Here is a 14,425-nt window from a genome sequence, read left to right on the forward strand (position 1 = left end):
AATTATATTAATGATTTATTTATTTTCTTCAAATTAAATACTTTTGTTTTTGTTTTTAGTTTTCACTGGTTACATTAGGAAATGAAATTGTGGTTTATGATTTATTGTGGTGGTAAATCTGGTGTATGGTAGTTAAAAAAAAAAATGGACAAGATGGTATACTTGGGACATTGTGAATTGCATAATGTTCATGTTACTTTTACCTTTGTATGCCACCAGGCAAGGAGTTGTAATTTGGACATTTATCTTCTGCTATGTATTATTTCATTCTTTTTATGCACATAATTTGTATTCATCATATTACAAATTTTATGTACCTGAGCCTAATAAGTTTATACTGGGTAACCCCAGTGTATTGAGCCAAATAAACTGATTTTCTTTTATTTTTATTAAAATTTTCCATTACCATGGTTGGTTTCTGTAAAGTTTTATTTTAACGACAAGTTAAACATTCCAAATTATCTTTTGCTTTTAAGCATGCTATTCTGCTGTGCACCTCAGAATACCACTTTTTTATTATGTAGTCAATTTTATATTACTTTGTTTGTATTGAAATTATCAGTTTGGATACCAGTTTATACCATGCTCTTTTTAATTTAGGAGGAAGATTTAAAGTGGATTGAAGAAAATATACCATCATCTTTATCAGATATGTGAGTGTATCTTTATTGCTGCACACCATTTGTTTATTTTCTGTAACCTTAACAAAAGTTTCTCTCTTTTTGCTTTAAATATGGAAACCAGCTTGGTCATTGTAATTTCAATAAACTGGAAGTTGGATCTGCTTGATATGTAGAAAACATACTTTTAATTTGAAAATTAACTCTTAGTCAACTTATTGCAGTTGTGTTTGGCTTGTTTTATGTGTTTTGAGCAGAGACAACTTTCAGTTCATGTAGAATACTTGTAATAAGCAGCAGACACTTGAGTGTAGTACAAAGAGACAGAGAATTTAAGTAATATATAATTTTCACAAAGGCAATTTAATATTTACATAGTTAAAACTTACTAACGATATAGGTAATTGCATTAACCCCAGTGTGAAGTTCATTAATTATTAGGATAATATAACACTCAAACCCACATTGGTTTAATTATATTTATTTCCAATTTGGAAATATGTACATAATGGAGTCAAATGTTTCGTGATATTTTCTTACCACTTCACTAACAGCTGTCTTTGCAATATCACCATCATAAAAGGTCACTTAGTTCACAAGAACTTGTTCTTTTGACTTAAGTGACCTTTTGTGATGATGATATTGCAAAGGAATATTGCTGAATTAATATCTAATCGTAAAGCTTAATTTAAATTCTGAACAGATCTGTGATATAGTAGTTTACAATTTAAAATAAGTCAGGTCATTTATTTATTTCTTTGAAGATATTAATGATATGAAATAAGGATTATAGCTAGCAAATTACAACAGACTGCAGGGTAAACTGAAGAGATTTAGTTCAGCGTGAACTGAAATTAAATGTTAACACAAAGAACTTATGTTAAAGACATATTTTACAGTATTCAACACTTTAAACAAATTAAATGGAGATATTTTAAATAATACAAGCAAAACACAGTTGTGTTGAATAGTATACTGGGAGGAAAGTTAGGCAGATAGTCCATGAACTCCCTTGGTCTTCTTATCTCCCACCCGTTTTATTCTCCATTCTTCCAAATAAAAGTAAAGGATTGGTACGTATGTAAATATAATGTTGGGTCATGTAAATCTTGCATAATGGTGCACTCTGACTTAGGTAGTCAGTTTTGGGGGAGTAACCAGCCATTGGTAATAAAATTAAATGGATAATTGAAGAGACACTTTTCCCCCCCATGGTAAAATGAACGAGTCTGTTGGACAATCAGAATAACAATTTTTGCATTCTTGTCTTAAACGGTCCTAATTACCAAATTAAATGGCATATTTCTGAATTCTCATATATGTAATTCTCTCATCAGGCTGAAGAAGGGTGTCTATGTGAATATTAATAATATGAAGAAATATATAACATCTGCTAAGGAACAGTTACAGTGATCTAAGGCAGGAGTGGCCTACTTAATTTGCGATGCAATCTACTTTTTTCCTTCAAAATGTGCCACGATCAACCACCTCAAAAATTACATTGCACAAGGTGTACAAATCGAGGATGACTGTATATTTAAAATTTGTCGTGATCAACCGAAATTAAATCCGCGATCGACTTGTTGGCCATCCCTGATCTAAGGTATTCCTTGTGCAGTATGGTGTGTTGGTAAACTGTTGTTTGATGGTAATTGAGCACTCAAACCTGCGTTGCTATAATTATATTTATTTCCAATGTCACAGACATTCTCTCAGATATGCCAGACTAGCTGTTCTTGCTACCTGGGAGTCTAAAACGCTGATGGAACTGATATTCGGGTGACACTTAAGTCAAGTGGACCCAATTCCGGCGAAGTCCGGACGGTCTATGACAGCCAAATCTTCTGCTTGCACCTTCACGATGGTGAGACTGTTAGTAATCCTGGGTATAACCTCCATGCACAAGTACATGGTGGGTGACCACCCAGGTGTGACCCAACGTAAGCAGGGGTCGAGGTGTGGTGCCCACACCACATGGAGGAACGGCGCCCCTCTATGTTACCAGGCAGTACTAGGTGGTAGATGACTCATCAACCGGTGAAATACCACCACTTTGCTTATTGGAGGCTTGAAGTGGTGGAACCCATGTTTAGTCTCTAGAGCTAAGTTCCGGCCAACCCTTCCCTATCTCTTCCATCATGCAGTATGAGTGATGATTTTTGAGGTTATGATGAATGTCGTGGCGAGATCCAATATTCCTTACATTTCGAGGGTACAGCTCTAAAACGGTGTTCGCAGGCCGGCCGCTAGATAGTACACCGGACCAAATCTATTGGTAACTCTCTAGGAGGCTTCCGGATCAGCTAGTGTATAATCTTGCTACCTCTACTCTGCCAGATAGTGACTGGAGGGAGTCCGAGTAGTGTGTATGCGGGGAGCATTGTCGAGGCCACGTTATGTCAAGGATCTGGGTATATTCTTACCACATGTACGCCATATCCAAAAATTTCATTACTTCATACAGCATGTCCCACCCACTTTTTCTTACTATTGAATACACCATGAATTGTCAAAATAATAGAGCAAACTTATCTGCGAAAAGATCTAAACCTCCCAAGGACTTCCTAATTCATTTCACAAATATACGTGGTCTCAATTCCAATCTCAACGATGTCCATTTCCACTTGCAGTCTTCCAAACCCCATGTACTTTTTCTGACTGAATCTCAGTTATCAGTTGATTCAACTACTGCTCATCTCAGATGTCCAAATTATTTGCTGTATGATTCCTTTCGCCTCAAAGGTGGTACTTGTGCATATGTCCGTTCTGATATTCCCTGTCAGAGACTTGGCAATTTGGAATCTCCTCTCTTTGATCTTCTCTGGCTTAAAATCTCTCTACCTCATTGTGTCAAATTCATCTGTTGTCTCTACCGTTCTCCCAACTCCACTAATCACTTGGAGCTCTTTGACTTCCTCTCTTTGCAACTTGATTTTCTCCAGTCCAACTTTCCTAACAGTGAGGTTATTTTCCTTGGTGATTTTAACGTTCACAACTCCAGCTGGCTTCCGTTTTCTAGTTACACCGACCCAGCAGGTCGAGATGCTGAGGCTTTTGCAATTACTAATGACGTAGCACAGATTGTTGATTCACAGATTGTTCATTTACCTACAAGAATACCGGACAATCCTAATCATACAGCCAATACGCTTGATCTTTTTCTCACAAACAACCCTTCTAAGTACAAGGTCGAAGTGAGAGGTCCTTTAGGCACTTCAGATCACAACTTGGTGATTGTCTCTTCTCCAATGGAACCTTTATCTCATGGCTATTCCCAACCTCGTATTGTTTGGCATTACAAGAATGCAAAATGGGATGACCTGCGAAACTTCTTTTCTTCTTTTCCTTGGTCTGATTACTGTTTCAAAACTTCTAATGTCAACGTTTGCTCAGATCGTGTCAGCGAAATTATTCTTGCAGGAATGGAATCCTTTATTCCACACTCCACTTCAAAATCTCGTCCTGTATCTAAACCTTGGTTCTCCAACAAATGTACTAAGGCTGTCCAAGAGAAGAATGTTGCATATCGTAATTGGCTTGTTTCTAATTCTTCAGTTTCATTTTCTGCCTACACCAAAGCTCGCAACAATTGTAAAGCAGTTATTAATCAGTCCAAACTAGAGTTTGAACAGGCTAAGAGTAGAAAACTTGCTTCTTGCCCTAATGGTAGCCGAGCATTCTGGTCTCTTGCCAAAGCTATTGGCCGCAACTTTTGCCCATCTCTGCTCCCACCTCTGTCCAAGCCAGATGGTTCTGTTGTCACTTCAGCCAAGGATAAAGCTGACCTGCTAGCATCCCATTTTTCTTCCAGCTCATGTATTAATGATCTTGGAAAAACACCTCCCACCATTCCTAACACGCTCCATTCAATGCCTTCTGTGGTCTTCCGTCAAAAGGATATCAGAAGGATTTTGATGAATCTTGATGCTAAGAAAGCTCCAGGTCCTGATGGTATTTCTCCACTTGTTCTCAAAACCTGTGCTCCTGAACTTACTCCCATTCTTTGTCGCCTTTTTTCACTTTCTTATTCAAAGGTGTTTTTCCTTCTGCTTGGAAATTTGCTCATATCCAGCCAGTTCCTAAAAAGGGTGACAAATCCCTCCCATCCAATTATCGTCCCATTGCAATTACTTCTACTCTTTCTAAAGTAATGGAGAAATCAATTAACCGGCAACTCTTAAACTACCTAGAAACCTTCCGTCTGATCAACGATCGCCAGTATTGATTCCATCAGTGTCGATCCACTGGTGATATTCTGGCTTATGTTACCCATTTATGGACTAATGCAATGGAAAAGTTCGATGAAACACAAGTAGTTGCTCTTGACATCTCAAAGGCTTTTGATCGTGTTTGGCATAAAGGTCTTCTAAACAAGCTTCCATCTTATGGTTTGCCAACTGTTTTTAGTAATTGGTTATCCAGTTTTCTCTCTGATCGCTCACCGAGGGTGATGGTAGATGGCTCTCTGTCTTCTAACTTCTCCACTAATGCTGGTGTCCCCCAAGGTTCAGTTCTTTCCCCCACTCTTTTCCTCTTGTATATCAATGACCTTCTTCCATTGACTGGAAATCCTATCCATAGTTTTGCCGATGACAGCACGTTGCATTCAACATTCCATTTTTTGCCGACCGGGCTAGCCGAGTGGGTAAAGTACCTGCCCGGCAACCCAAAGGTCGCGGGTTCGATTCCCGCCTCTTGCTTGGATCAAAGTACTGCAAAAACCTTGGGAGGTGCAATATGGCCACAGAAGCCGATGCGCCAACAACTACCAAATCAAAATCAAACCAACTTTCCATTTTGAGAAACCTTGTCCTGCTCAATCAGCTTCAAGTTCTCGAAAATCTGCTGCCAATTCCTTAAATGCCGATCTTCAGGTAATTCTCCAGTGGGGAAAAGACAACTTAGTTGATTTCAACCCTTCTAAAACTCAGTCTTGTCTTATATCTCGCAAAAAGGATTCTTCTGCTCCTATGCTTATCTTTAGTGACACTCCGATTTCTAGGCAAAATGATATATCTCTTTTGGGGATTACCCTGACTTCTAATTTCTCTTGGCACAAGCACATTACAAATATTGCTTCCTCTGCATCTAAAAAACTTGGTTTTCTCTTTCGCTCTCGACGTTACTTTTCTTCCAAACAGCTGCTCACTCTGTATAAATCGCAAATCCGCCCTGCCATGGAATATTGTTCCCACATCTGATGTGGTGCCCCCAAATCCTCTCTCAGGCTTCTTGATTCCATTCAGAAGAGGGCAGTTAGGTTAATTAATGATTCATCTCTAACAGAGTCTCTCCACTCGCTTTCTCATAGACGTACTGTTTTGCTGCATGCCTCTTCTACAGATACTTCCATGGGCACTGCTCTTCTGAATTGGCTTCTATAATTCCTGCTCTCTTTTTCAAAACAGTCCGAACACGTGCCGCCACCAGCCAACATCCATTTACTGTCCAACTTCAAACCCACAGAACCAACTTTTCATCTTCCTCATTTATTCATTCAACTGCTGTTTTCTGGAACCACCTTCCTTCATACGTATTTCCTGAAAATTACAGTCTACAGAAGTTCAAGTCCAATGTCAACAAATATCTTCTTTTGTCTTTTCAACCTCCAACCCAAGCACGGTACTAAGTACTATAGGTTCTAATACCTCTCGTGTTTGGGGTTCTCATAAAAAAAAAAAAAAAAAAAAAAAAAAAAAAACATAATTGAGTCAAAATGTTTTGTGCTATTTTCTTACCACCTCTTTGGCGATAGCTGTCTTCCCAGTATCACTGTCAGAAAAGGTCACTTCAGTCACAAGAACTTTGGCTTGTCCTTGCAACAGGTTCTTGTGACTGAAGTGACCTTTGTGAGGGGTTATATTGCAAAGACAGCTGTCGTTGAAGTAGTGGTAAGAAAATATCAAGAAACATTTTGACTCCATTATGTACATATTCAAGTTCAGAAATAAACATATTTATACCAACATAGGTTCAAAGTGCTTTATTATCTTCAAACATGAATATTTGAAACATGAATACAATGAATATTTGGCTAATCATGATATTAGGCATAAAAACTTGTAGATGAGCATCATTAATACAATAATAGATGATTATGTATTATAATTAATGCTATCACAGTGAATGGGTAATTGTAAATTGAATAAAATGGATGACTACAGAAGTAAGCCAATTAAAAATTCTTTTAGTTAAAATCATAAAATCTCTGGGGGGGGGAGAAAGAGCCATAAAGAAGATTCAGGCTCCGCTCCTCTATGACTTCCCTACATATGCACACCCATAACCATGGGTACCATATTATCATGTTTTTTTTTTTTTTTTTTTTTTATGAAAACCCCAAACACGAAAGGTATCAAAACCTATAGTACTTAGTACCATGCATGGGTTGAAGGAGAAGTATGGGGGGAGGGGGGATGCCGGAAACTTTGCTCTAGAGACTAAACATGGGTTTCATCACTTCAAGCCTCCAATAAGCAAAGTGGTGATATTTCATAAGTTGATGAAAGTCATCTACCATATATACTACCCTCTAAAAGTATCTGGACACTGCCTGTTTTCATAGTCCATTGGAACTTCTTGGATAAACAAACTACTCAAACTGGTATATAAGGAAGGCTTCTGAGCCACACAAGTTATTCTCATCATGGCACATAGTGCTGAGTTGGTTGATTTTAAGAGTGGTGTTATTGTTAGACATCACATTGCTGTCTTGCCAATTCATGTAATTGCTGATAACCTATGCCATCCAAAATTGACCGTTGGTAATGTGAAATGTAAGCATGGAAAACTTCCTCATTCATTTCACGAATATATGTGATTTCAGTTCCAATCTCAGTGATGTCTGTTTTCACCTATAATCTGCAAAGTTCCACTTTTTCTGACAGAATCACAATTATTGGTTGTCTCAACCACTGTTCATCTCAGCTGCCTTAATTCTTTTGCTGTATGATTCCTTTTGCTTTAAAGGTGGTACTTGTGCATAGGTTTGTTCTGATATTCCTTGTCAGAAACTTCCTAACTTGGGGCCTCTTCTTTTTGATCTCCTTTGTCATAAAATCTCTCTGTCCCATCATGTCAAATTCAGATGTTGCCATACAATTCTCCCAACTCCACTAATCAACTCCACAACTCCACTTGTGGACTAATTCAATGGAAAAGTTCGGTGAAACACAAGCAGTTGCTCTTGACATCTCAAAGGCTTTTGATTGTGTTTGGCATAAAGGTCTTCTAAACAAACTTCCATTTTATGGTTTGCCAACTGTTTTTTGTAATTGGTTATCCAGTTTTCTCTCTGATTGCTCACTGAGGTAGATGGCTCTCTGTCTTCTAACTTCTCCATTAATGCCGGTGTCCGCCAAGGTTTAGTTCTTTCCTCCACTCTTTTCCTCTTGTATATTAATGACCTTCTTCCACTGACTGGAAATCCTATCCATAGTTTTTCCGATGATAGCACATTGCATTCCACTTTCCATTTTGAGAAACATTGTCCTGCTCAATCAGCTTCAACTTCTCAAAAATCTGCTACCAATTCCTTAAATGCCGATCTCCAGGTAATTCTTCAGTGGGGCAAAGACAACTTAGTTGATTTCAATGCTTCTAAAACTCAGTCTTGTCTTATATCTCGCACAAAGGATTCTTCTGCTCCTATGCTTTGGTGACACTCCGATTTCTAGGCAAAATGATATATCTCTTTTGGGGATTACCCTGACTTCTAATGTTTCTTGGCACAAGCACATTACAAATATTGCTTCCTGTACATCTAAAAAACTTGGTTTTCTTTTTCGCTCTTGGTGTTACTTTTCTTCTAAACAGTTGTTCACTCTGTACAAATCGCAGATTTGCTCTACCATGGAATATTGTTCCCACATCTGGGGTGGTGCCCCCAAAACCTCTCTCAGGCTTCTTGATTCCGTTCAGAAGAGGGCAGTTAGGTTAATTAATGATTTGTCTCTAACAGAGTCTCTCCACTCGCTGTCCCATAGACGTACTGTTTCTGCTGCATGCCTCTTCTACAGATATTTCCTTGCTTTTTTGCATCATATGCCTTTACTAATGCTAATCCCTTCTATTCTCTGGAACAGCCTTCCTTCATATTTTCTTGAAAAATTAAATTCTATAGAAATTCAAGTCTAATGTCAACAAGTATCACCAGTCTTCTCAAACTTCAACCCATGCACAGTACTAAATAATATAAGTTCTGATATTTCTTATGTTTCAGGTTTTCATTAAACAAAATTAAAAATAAATACAACAATAAAATGATATTGTGTTGTTAGTAAAATTTATCTGTTTCAGTTACATCAAAATATTTAAGTTTCATCAATGATTTTTAACTCCTTTGTGTGAGAGCTGATTTACTCTGTTACATCATGGTACAATAATTTTCCTTCTAGTTAACAGGTGATTGTAATTAAATTATGAAAGATTAAATTATTTTATTTATTTTTCAGTGCACTTCCTAGTCTTTTGGATTCAGATGAAGTAAGTTAATCATTTAAAACTAACTGATAGAAATAATTTTAGTAATTATTGAATGGCACATATATTAATTTATGCACTAAGAACTAAGTAGGAATGATATTATGATTCAGCTTTGTAAGGAAGAAATGCTCACTGTGGTGTGTATAATAAAATGTCTTTAATGATTATAATGTTAGTTCACAAGACAATAACTAATACATTCAAACACATCTTAGCATTCCAACTATATGTATTAGTAGTCACTGGATAATACAACAGGAAGAAAAACTTCTTTTCCTTGTCCACTATATTGTATATTGGAAACAGCTGGTACTATATCTGTTTGAAATGTGTGGCTGATTTTTAGTATATGTTTATATATTTTTTAAAAAATATAATTATTACTAAAAGCATTTATATTTATTTATTCACTAAAAATACAAAGAAAATGTAAATCTAAATGTATATTGAAGATTACATCAGAACCAGTGCATGCATACCTTTTTGAATGTGATGTCATGTGCCTGCACGTAATCAGTCATTTGAGATAAAAAAAAAAAAAAAGTGGTTAATATAAACTAAATAAGAAATTGACGTATGTTAATAGATGTTTTAACTAGTTTGTGTTCTGACCATTTTTTATGTATGTGCTGTAGAGAATGTACCATTAATCACCCATACCATATTTCATCGATTCTAAGATGCCATCGATTATAAGGCGCACCTTAATTTCAGAAAAAAAGCTTTGATTCTAAGAAAAAAAAAAAATAAATAAATAAAACACTAAAATAAATCTAACAAATATTTTTATTATAATTGAATTCAATTTACTAACAACAATAATACTGATATTTATCAGTATGTATGTTATTCATCACTTCCTTCTGAATTTTCTGAGCCATCGATATCTGAATCAATATCAGAGTCTACTTCACATTCAGGGTCAGATTCTTCTGAGCCGTCATTATCTTTATTATCCCATAATATATCATGTGAGCCATCGAGAGCATTGGTGATGCAACATTTTTTAAATGAATGCTTGACTATTCTTTCTGGGATCAGCTTCCAAGCTGTTGATATCCATTCTGCCAATTTTGATGCCGGCACTTTCTTAATTTTTCCTGAAGGTGTCAGCGGAAGGTTGTCGGTTAACAGCCAGAATTCATATTCTTTCCCAAGTAATCTTTAAATGGTTTGTTGACTGAAACATCGAGTGGCTGCAGTTGGCTAGTCATGCCACCAGGAATCACAGCTGAGTCACCATGTTTTTGCACTATTTTATTTTTGACCCATTCGGACAAATGTCCATGAAATGCATCAAGTACTAGCATGCTGGGTGGGTTACGAAGACTTCCAAGATGTCTATTCCACACAACATTTAGCCAGTCTTCCATAAGCTCTTCCGACATCCATCCATTTTTTTGTGTATGCATAATAACATCTTTGGGGAAAATTTCATTCTTTGGTATGGTTTTTTGATTTAAAATTAAATATGGTGGCAACTTTCAACCATCAGCGGTGATTCATAGCATCACAGTGATACGCTGCTTTTCGTAGCTCATACTTATAATCTTGTTTTTTATTTAGCACCTTTAGCGTTGATGGTGTAATTTCGAGGCATATCGAAGAAGGCTGGGGTTTCATCAGCATTTCCAATTTGACTAAATCAATCAGTTTCTTTTTTTCCTTAATTTCATCACTTGTTGCTGAAAGTTAATCAGCTTCTGTTGAAAGTCCGCAGGAATTTTTTGACAAATAGATGTTTGGTGCCTTAACGATAATCCACTATGACGCATGAATCTGTTGCACCAGCCACGATTGTCCTTAAAAATTATTTTCTCTATTCTGAGGGACTTGGCAATTTCTCCGGCTTTCAATTGCATGGATTGTTGAGTGATAGGTAATCCTTTTGCGCATGTCTCCATTACAAAATGTATCACAGCTTCATCGACTTGTGAAAATCTTCCTTTCTTAGGTCCTGTAAAGCACTTGGTTGTTGCTTTGCACGAAAATATGGAATTGCGATCATTTCTCCAACGATGAACATTTACTTCACTAATGTCAAAATGTCAACCCGCAGCTCTATTTCCATGTTCTTTTGCATACACAATAACTTTTCATTTCAATGCGGCTTTGTAGTGCAATCTTTTTGACATTTTAATGTGCAATAAGGGATCAAAATTAACGAAATACAGTAACTCCGCTTACATACTTTCGAAGATACGAACAAAACTTCTTAGTTTTCGCTGAGTGAGTTCCACTATAATGAAATAACAGTGGCTTCACATTTCGAAAGCATATGAAATCACCCACGCCACTTTATTCTCCATTGGAATTGGAGAATGTGATAACGGTCAAACTTGGAGATGGGGTTTCCACGTAAAAACAAAACATGTGGTGCTGTGCAAAACGCAGGAAAATTCGAAAAAAAATCTGTGATTGTAAGACGCCATCGATTCTAAGATGCACCCGTTTTTCCCTATGTTTATAGGGAAAAAAAAGTGCGTCTTAGAATCGAAGAAATACAGTAATTGGCATGGGAAATGATTACTTGGCAAAATTAACCAAAAACATTCCAAATGGATTTTTGATCTGACACTTATGAAAATGATATTCATGATTAAAGACTGATGATGTCATATCTGGACTGGATGTTCAGAATAATGAAAACCAGAACATTCAAAGAAATGAGCTCATGAATGACAAAGTGTTTTGGGTCTAACAACACCAGGGGTTTTCTCCACCTTCGCTCTCATGAATGACAAGTGAGACTAACAATTTATTTTATTAACACATCATACATCCCATAACAGATATTTAAAATGTCTTCCGTACATGTTGTAGGCAAAAAGATGGCAGTGCTGCCATGTACACATTCTAACATATGGACAGCCACTATAGTAATGGTGCATGGAGCTGCACAACTAAATCTTCCAAACTTGAAATGGATCTGTTTTAAATCTGCTCCTTCAAATGGCTTGGGAAAATAATATTTAACAAATTTAGATCAGGCAATCTGGGTGGCCAGGCTATAGGGCTGTCATGGCCTATCTCCCAGGAATGCAGTATTGAGGTGATGGTGGAATTGAGTGTTTTTACATTGCATCAACATCTTAAGTCATGTTGTGGAAGTGTATTATGTCTGTACAAATTTACAGGCCAATTTGCATGGTATGAAGGCTGAAAAAAATTAATACTAACTCATGAGAAAACGTTGCTCCCTCCACTTGAGATCAGCTAATTACAGTCCTAATTGAAGTGACCTCTAAGAATCCACCAGCCTTTGCTGAGATTAAAACCTAGAAATCTCTCCAAAAGAGTGACGGGTGGCAAAACCGCTAAACTGTCTTGCTGGACAGGCAATAGTAGTCAGTAGTGCTAAAATGGGCACACCATCATGTTGGAACTACATTATATAGTACCCATCCAAGGGGTGCCGTACAATGTGGTACACTATTACTTAGTAAATCTGGTACAACATTAGATAAAAATGTGATGTAATGCTTTCCAGTTAGATGATATGAAGTAAATGGGGGCCTATGATTTTGTCTCTAAGAATACTGACTATACATTGATGACCCCACTGAAGCCCAGGTTGCCAGGGTGTGGCAGCATGCAGATTTTTGCTCACCTAGTAACACATTGTGAGAGTTCCATATGCCTCGCTATGTGAAATATGCTTCATTAGTCTATAAGAGGCACTTAGAAGGCGCCTCGGTAGCCAGGTGGGCAGTGCGTAACACACGTTTCTTGATAAGACCAGGGTTCAAGCCCGTGACCACCAAATACGGAGGATGCGGAAAGGTCAGGGAATGACCACCGCATATCCCGGAGCAATATGGCCTTAGTTGCTAATGCTCCTAAAAACCAAATCACAACAACAACACACAGTCACTTAGAAAACTGTTCTTCAGTGACATGTTTCGGAACTCACTCACATTAAGACCCATGATAATCAGCAAACAAGTTCTTGTGGACACTGAAAATGATATGGGCACAAACCATTTCCTCTCATGGGGAATGATGGTATGATATAATTCACTCCCAATTACTAACCATCTGACTAGTGTGCATGTGCTAGTTTTTGGATCGGACACCAGTGCTCTTTCCACGTCAAGCATTTGCACTGAGCATGTCTTGTTATTGCCTACACCACTTGTAGGCATAACACTTTTTTCTGCTTTTTAGGTACTCATCAAGTCACCTGATTACACTGGGCATTGGGATACCATCAACCTGGGTACTGTTGCATACATGTTACAGCTGGCAAGAGTACAGTTTGAACATTGTGACACATCTGTGGATGTTTGATTTGCATGGCAATGTGATTTTTAACTGCCTTTTCAAAGTAAATTTCCCATTGAGGTTGTCAATCTTTAATTGTGAATATCTTGTTAAACAAGTGTCAGATGGTCAAAACTGTTTAGTTTTGATCATCTGACACTTGTTTCAGTTTACTTTCAGCCAAAGAATCATTTCCAGTTATTGCATTACCAGTTCACCCTCTATTTATTTAGACTTTAAATTTATATTTTGCTTTTTTAAGTAGAAATAGTACTGCTGCTGCAACTATTGGAAGTGCATGGACTGTCACTTCTTTGTGAAATTCTCTTTCTGAAATCTTTTCTGCTAACCTGATAATTCTTGCTAAGCAGTGTGGCACATTTGAATCTTTCAACGTTAAGATGTTATTACACAATTTTGTCTGTCTTAGGGAAGGCTGTAATTCTCATAATATTGCTAGTAAATAATTTCACAGCATGTAAGACCAGCTTATCAACATGTTAACTGAAATTATTATATTGCAAAGCAGTAACCTCATATTAACTGTCTCCTATGTGGTAGATGACTTTCATCAACCGGTGAAATACCACCACTTTGCTTATTGGAGGCTTGAAGTGGTGAAACCCATGTTTAGTCTCTAGAGTAAAGTTTCCGGTACCCCCCCCTCCCCCCATACTTCTTTTTTTTTTTTTTTTTTTTGATTTGGTAGTTGTTGGCGCATTGGCTTCTGTGGCCATATTGCACCTCCCAAGGTTTTTGCAGTACTTTGATCCAAGCCCGAGGCGGGAATCGAACCCGCGACCTTTGGGTTGCCGGGCAAGTACTTTACCCACTTTTCAATTCACCATGAATAAGTTCCTTTCAAAAGTTGAAAGTTTTGTTCAAGATTATCTAGTTTATTTAGTCTATGGTGGACAATAAAGAGAGAGATAGCAGTAGTTAAAGGCAAAGGAAAGGGTTATAATTTTAGGAAAGGAAATCACGATGACTTAAGGTGCTACATGGCCTCTATTAACTGGGTAGATATCTCACAGAAAGCAAATACAATTGAATTATGG

At 37.3% G+C, this 14,425-nt stretch overlaps 1 protein-coding gene across 1 annotated transcript in view; it reads left to right on the forward strand.

The window, feature by feature from the left end:
* The window catches only part of LOC150082291 (Golgi-pH regulating cation channel), a 263,701-nt gene that overhangs the window by 234,565 nt on the left and 14,711 nt on the right, over nt 1-14,425 (forward strand). The window contains exons 21-22 of the mRNA XM_090380108.1: nt 601-653; nt 9,074-9,104. Coding sequence (XP_090236234.1) covers nt 601-653; nt 9,074-9,104 — 84 coding nt within the window. The remainder of the gene's footprint in view (nt 1-600; nt 654-9,073; nt 9,105-14,425) is intronic.

This window comes from Mastigoproctus giganteus, chromosome 8, assembly GCF_048544385.1.
Source record: "Mastigoproctus giganteus isolate SK-2022 chromosome 8, ASM4854438v1, whole genome shotgun sequence".
Classification (NCBI taxonomy): domain Eukaryota; kingdom Metazoa; phylum Arthropoda; class Arachnida; order Uropygi; family Thelyphonidae; genus Mastigoproctus; species Mastigoproctus giganteus.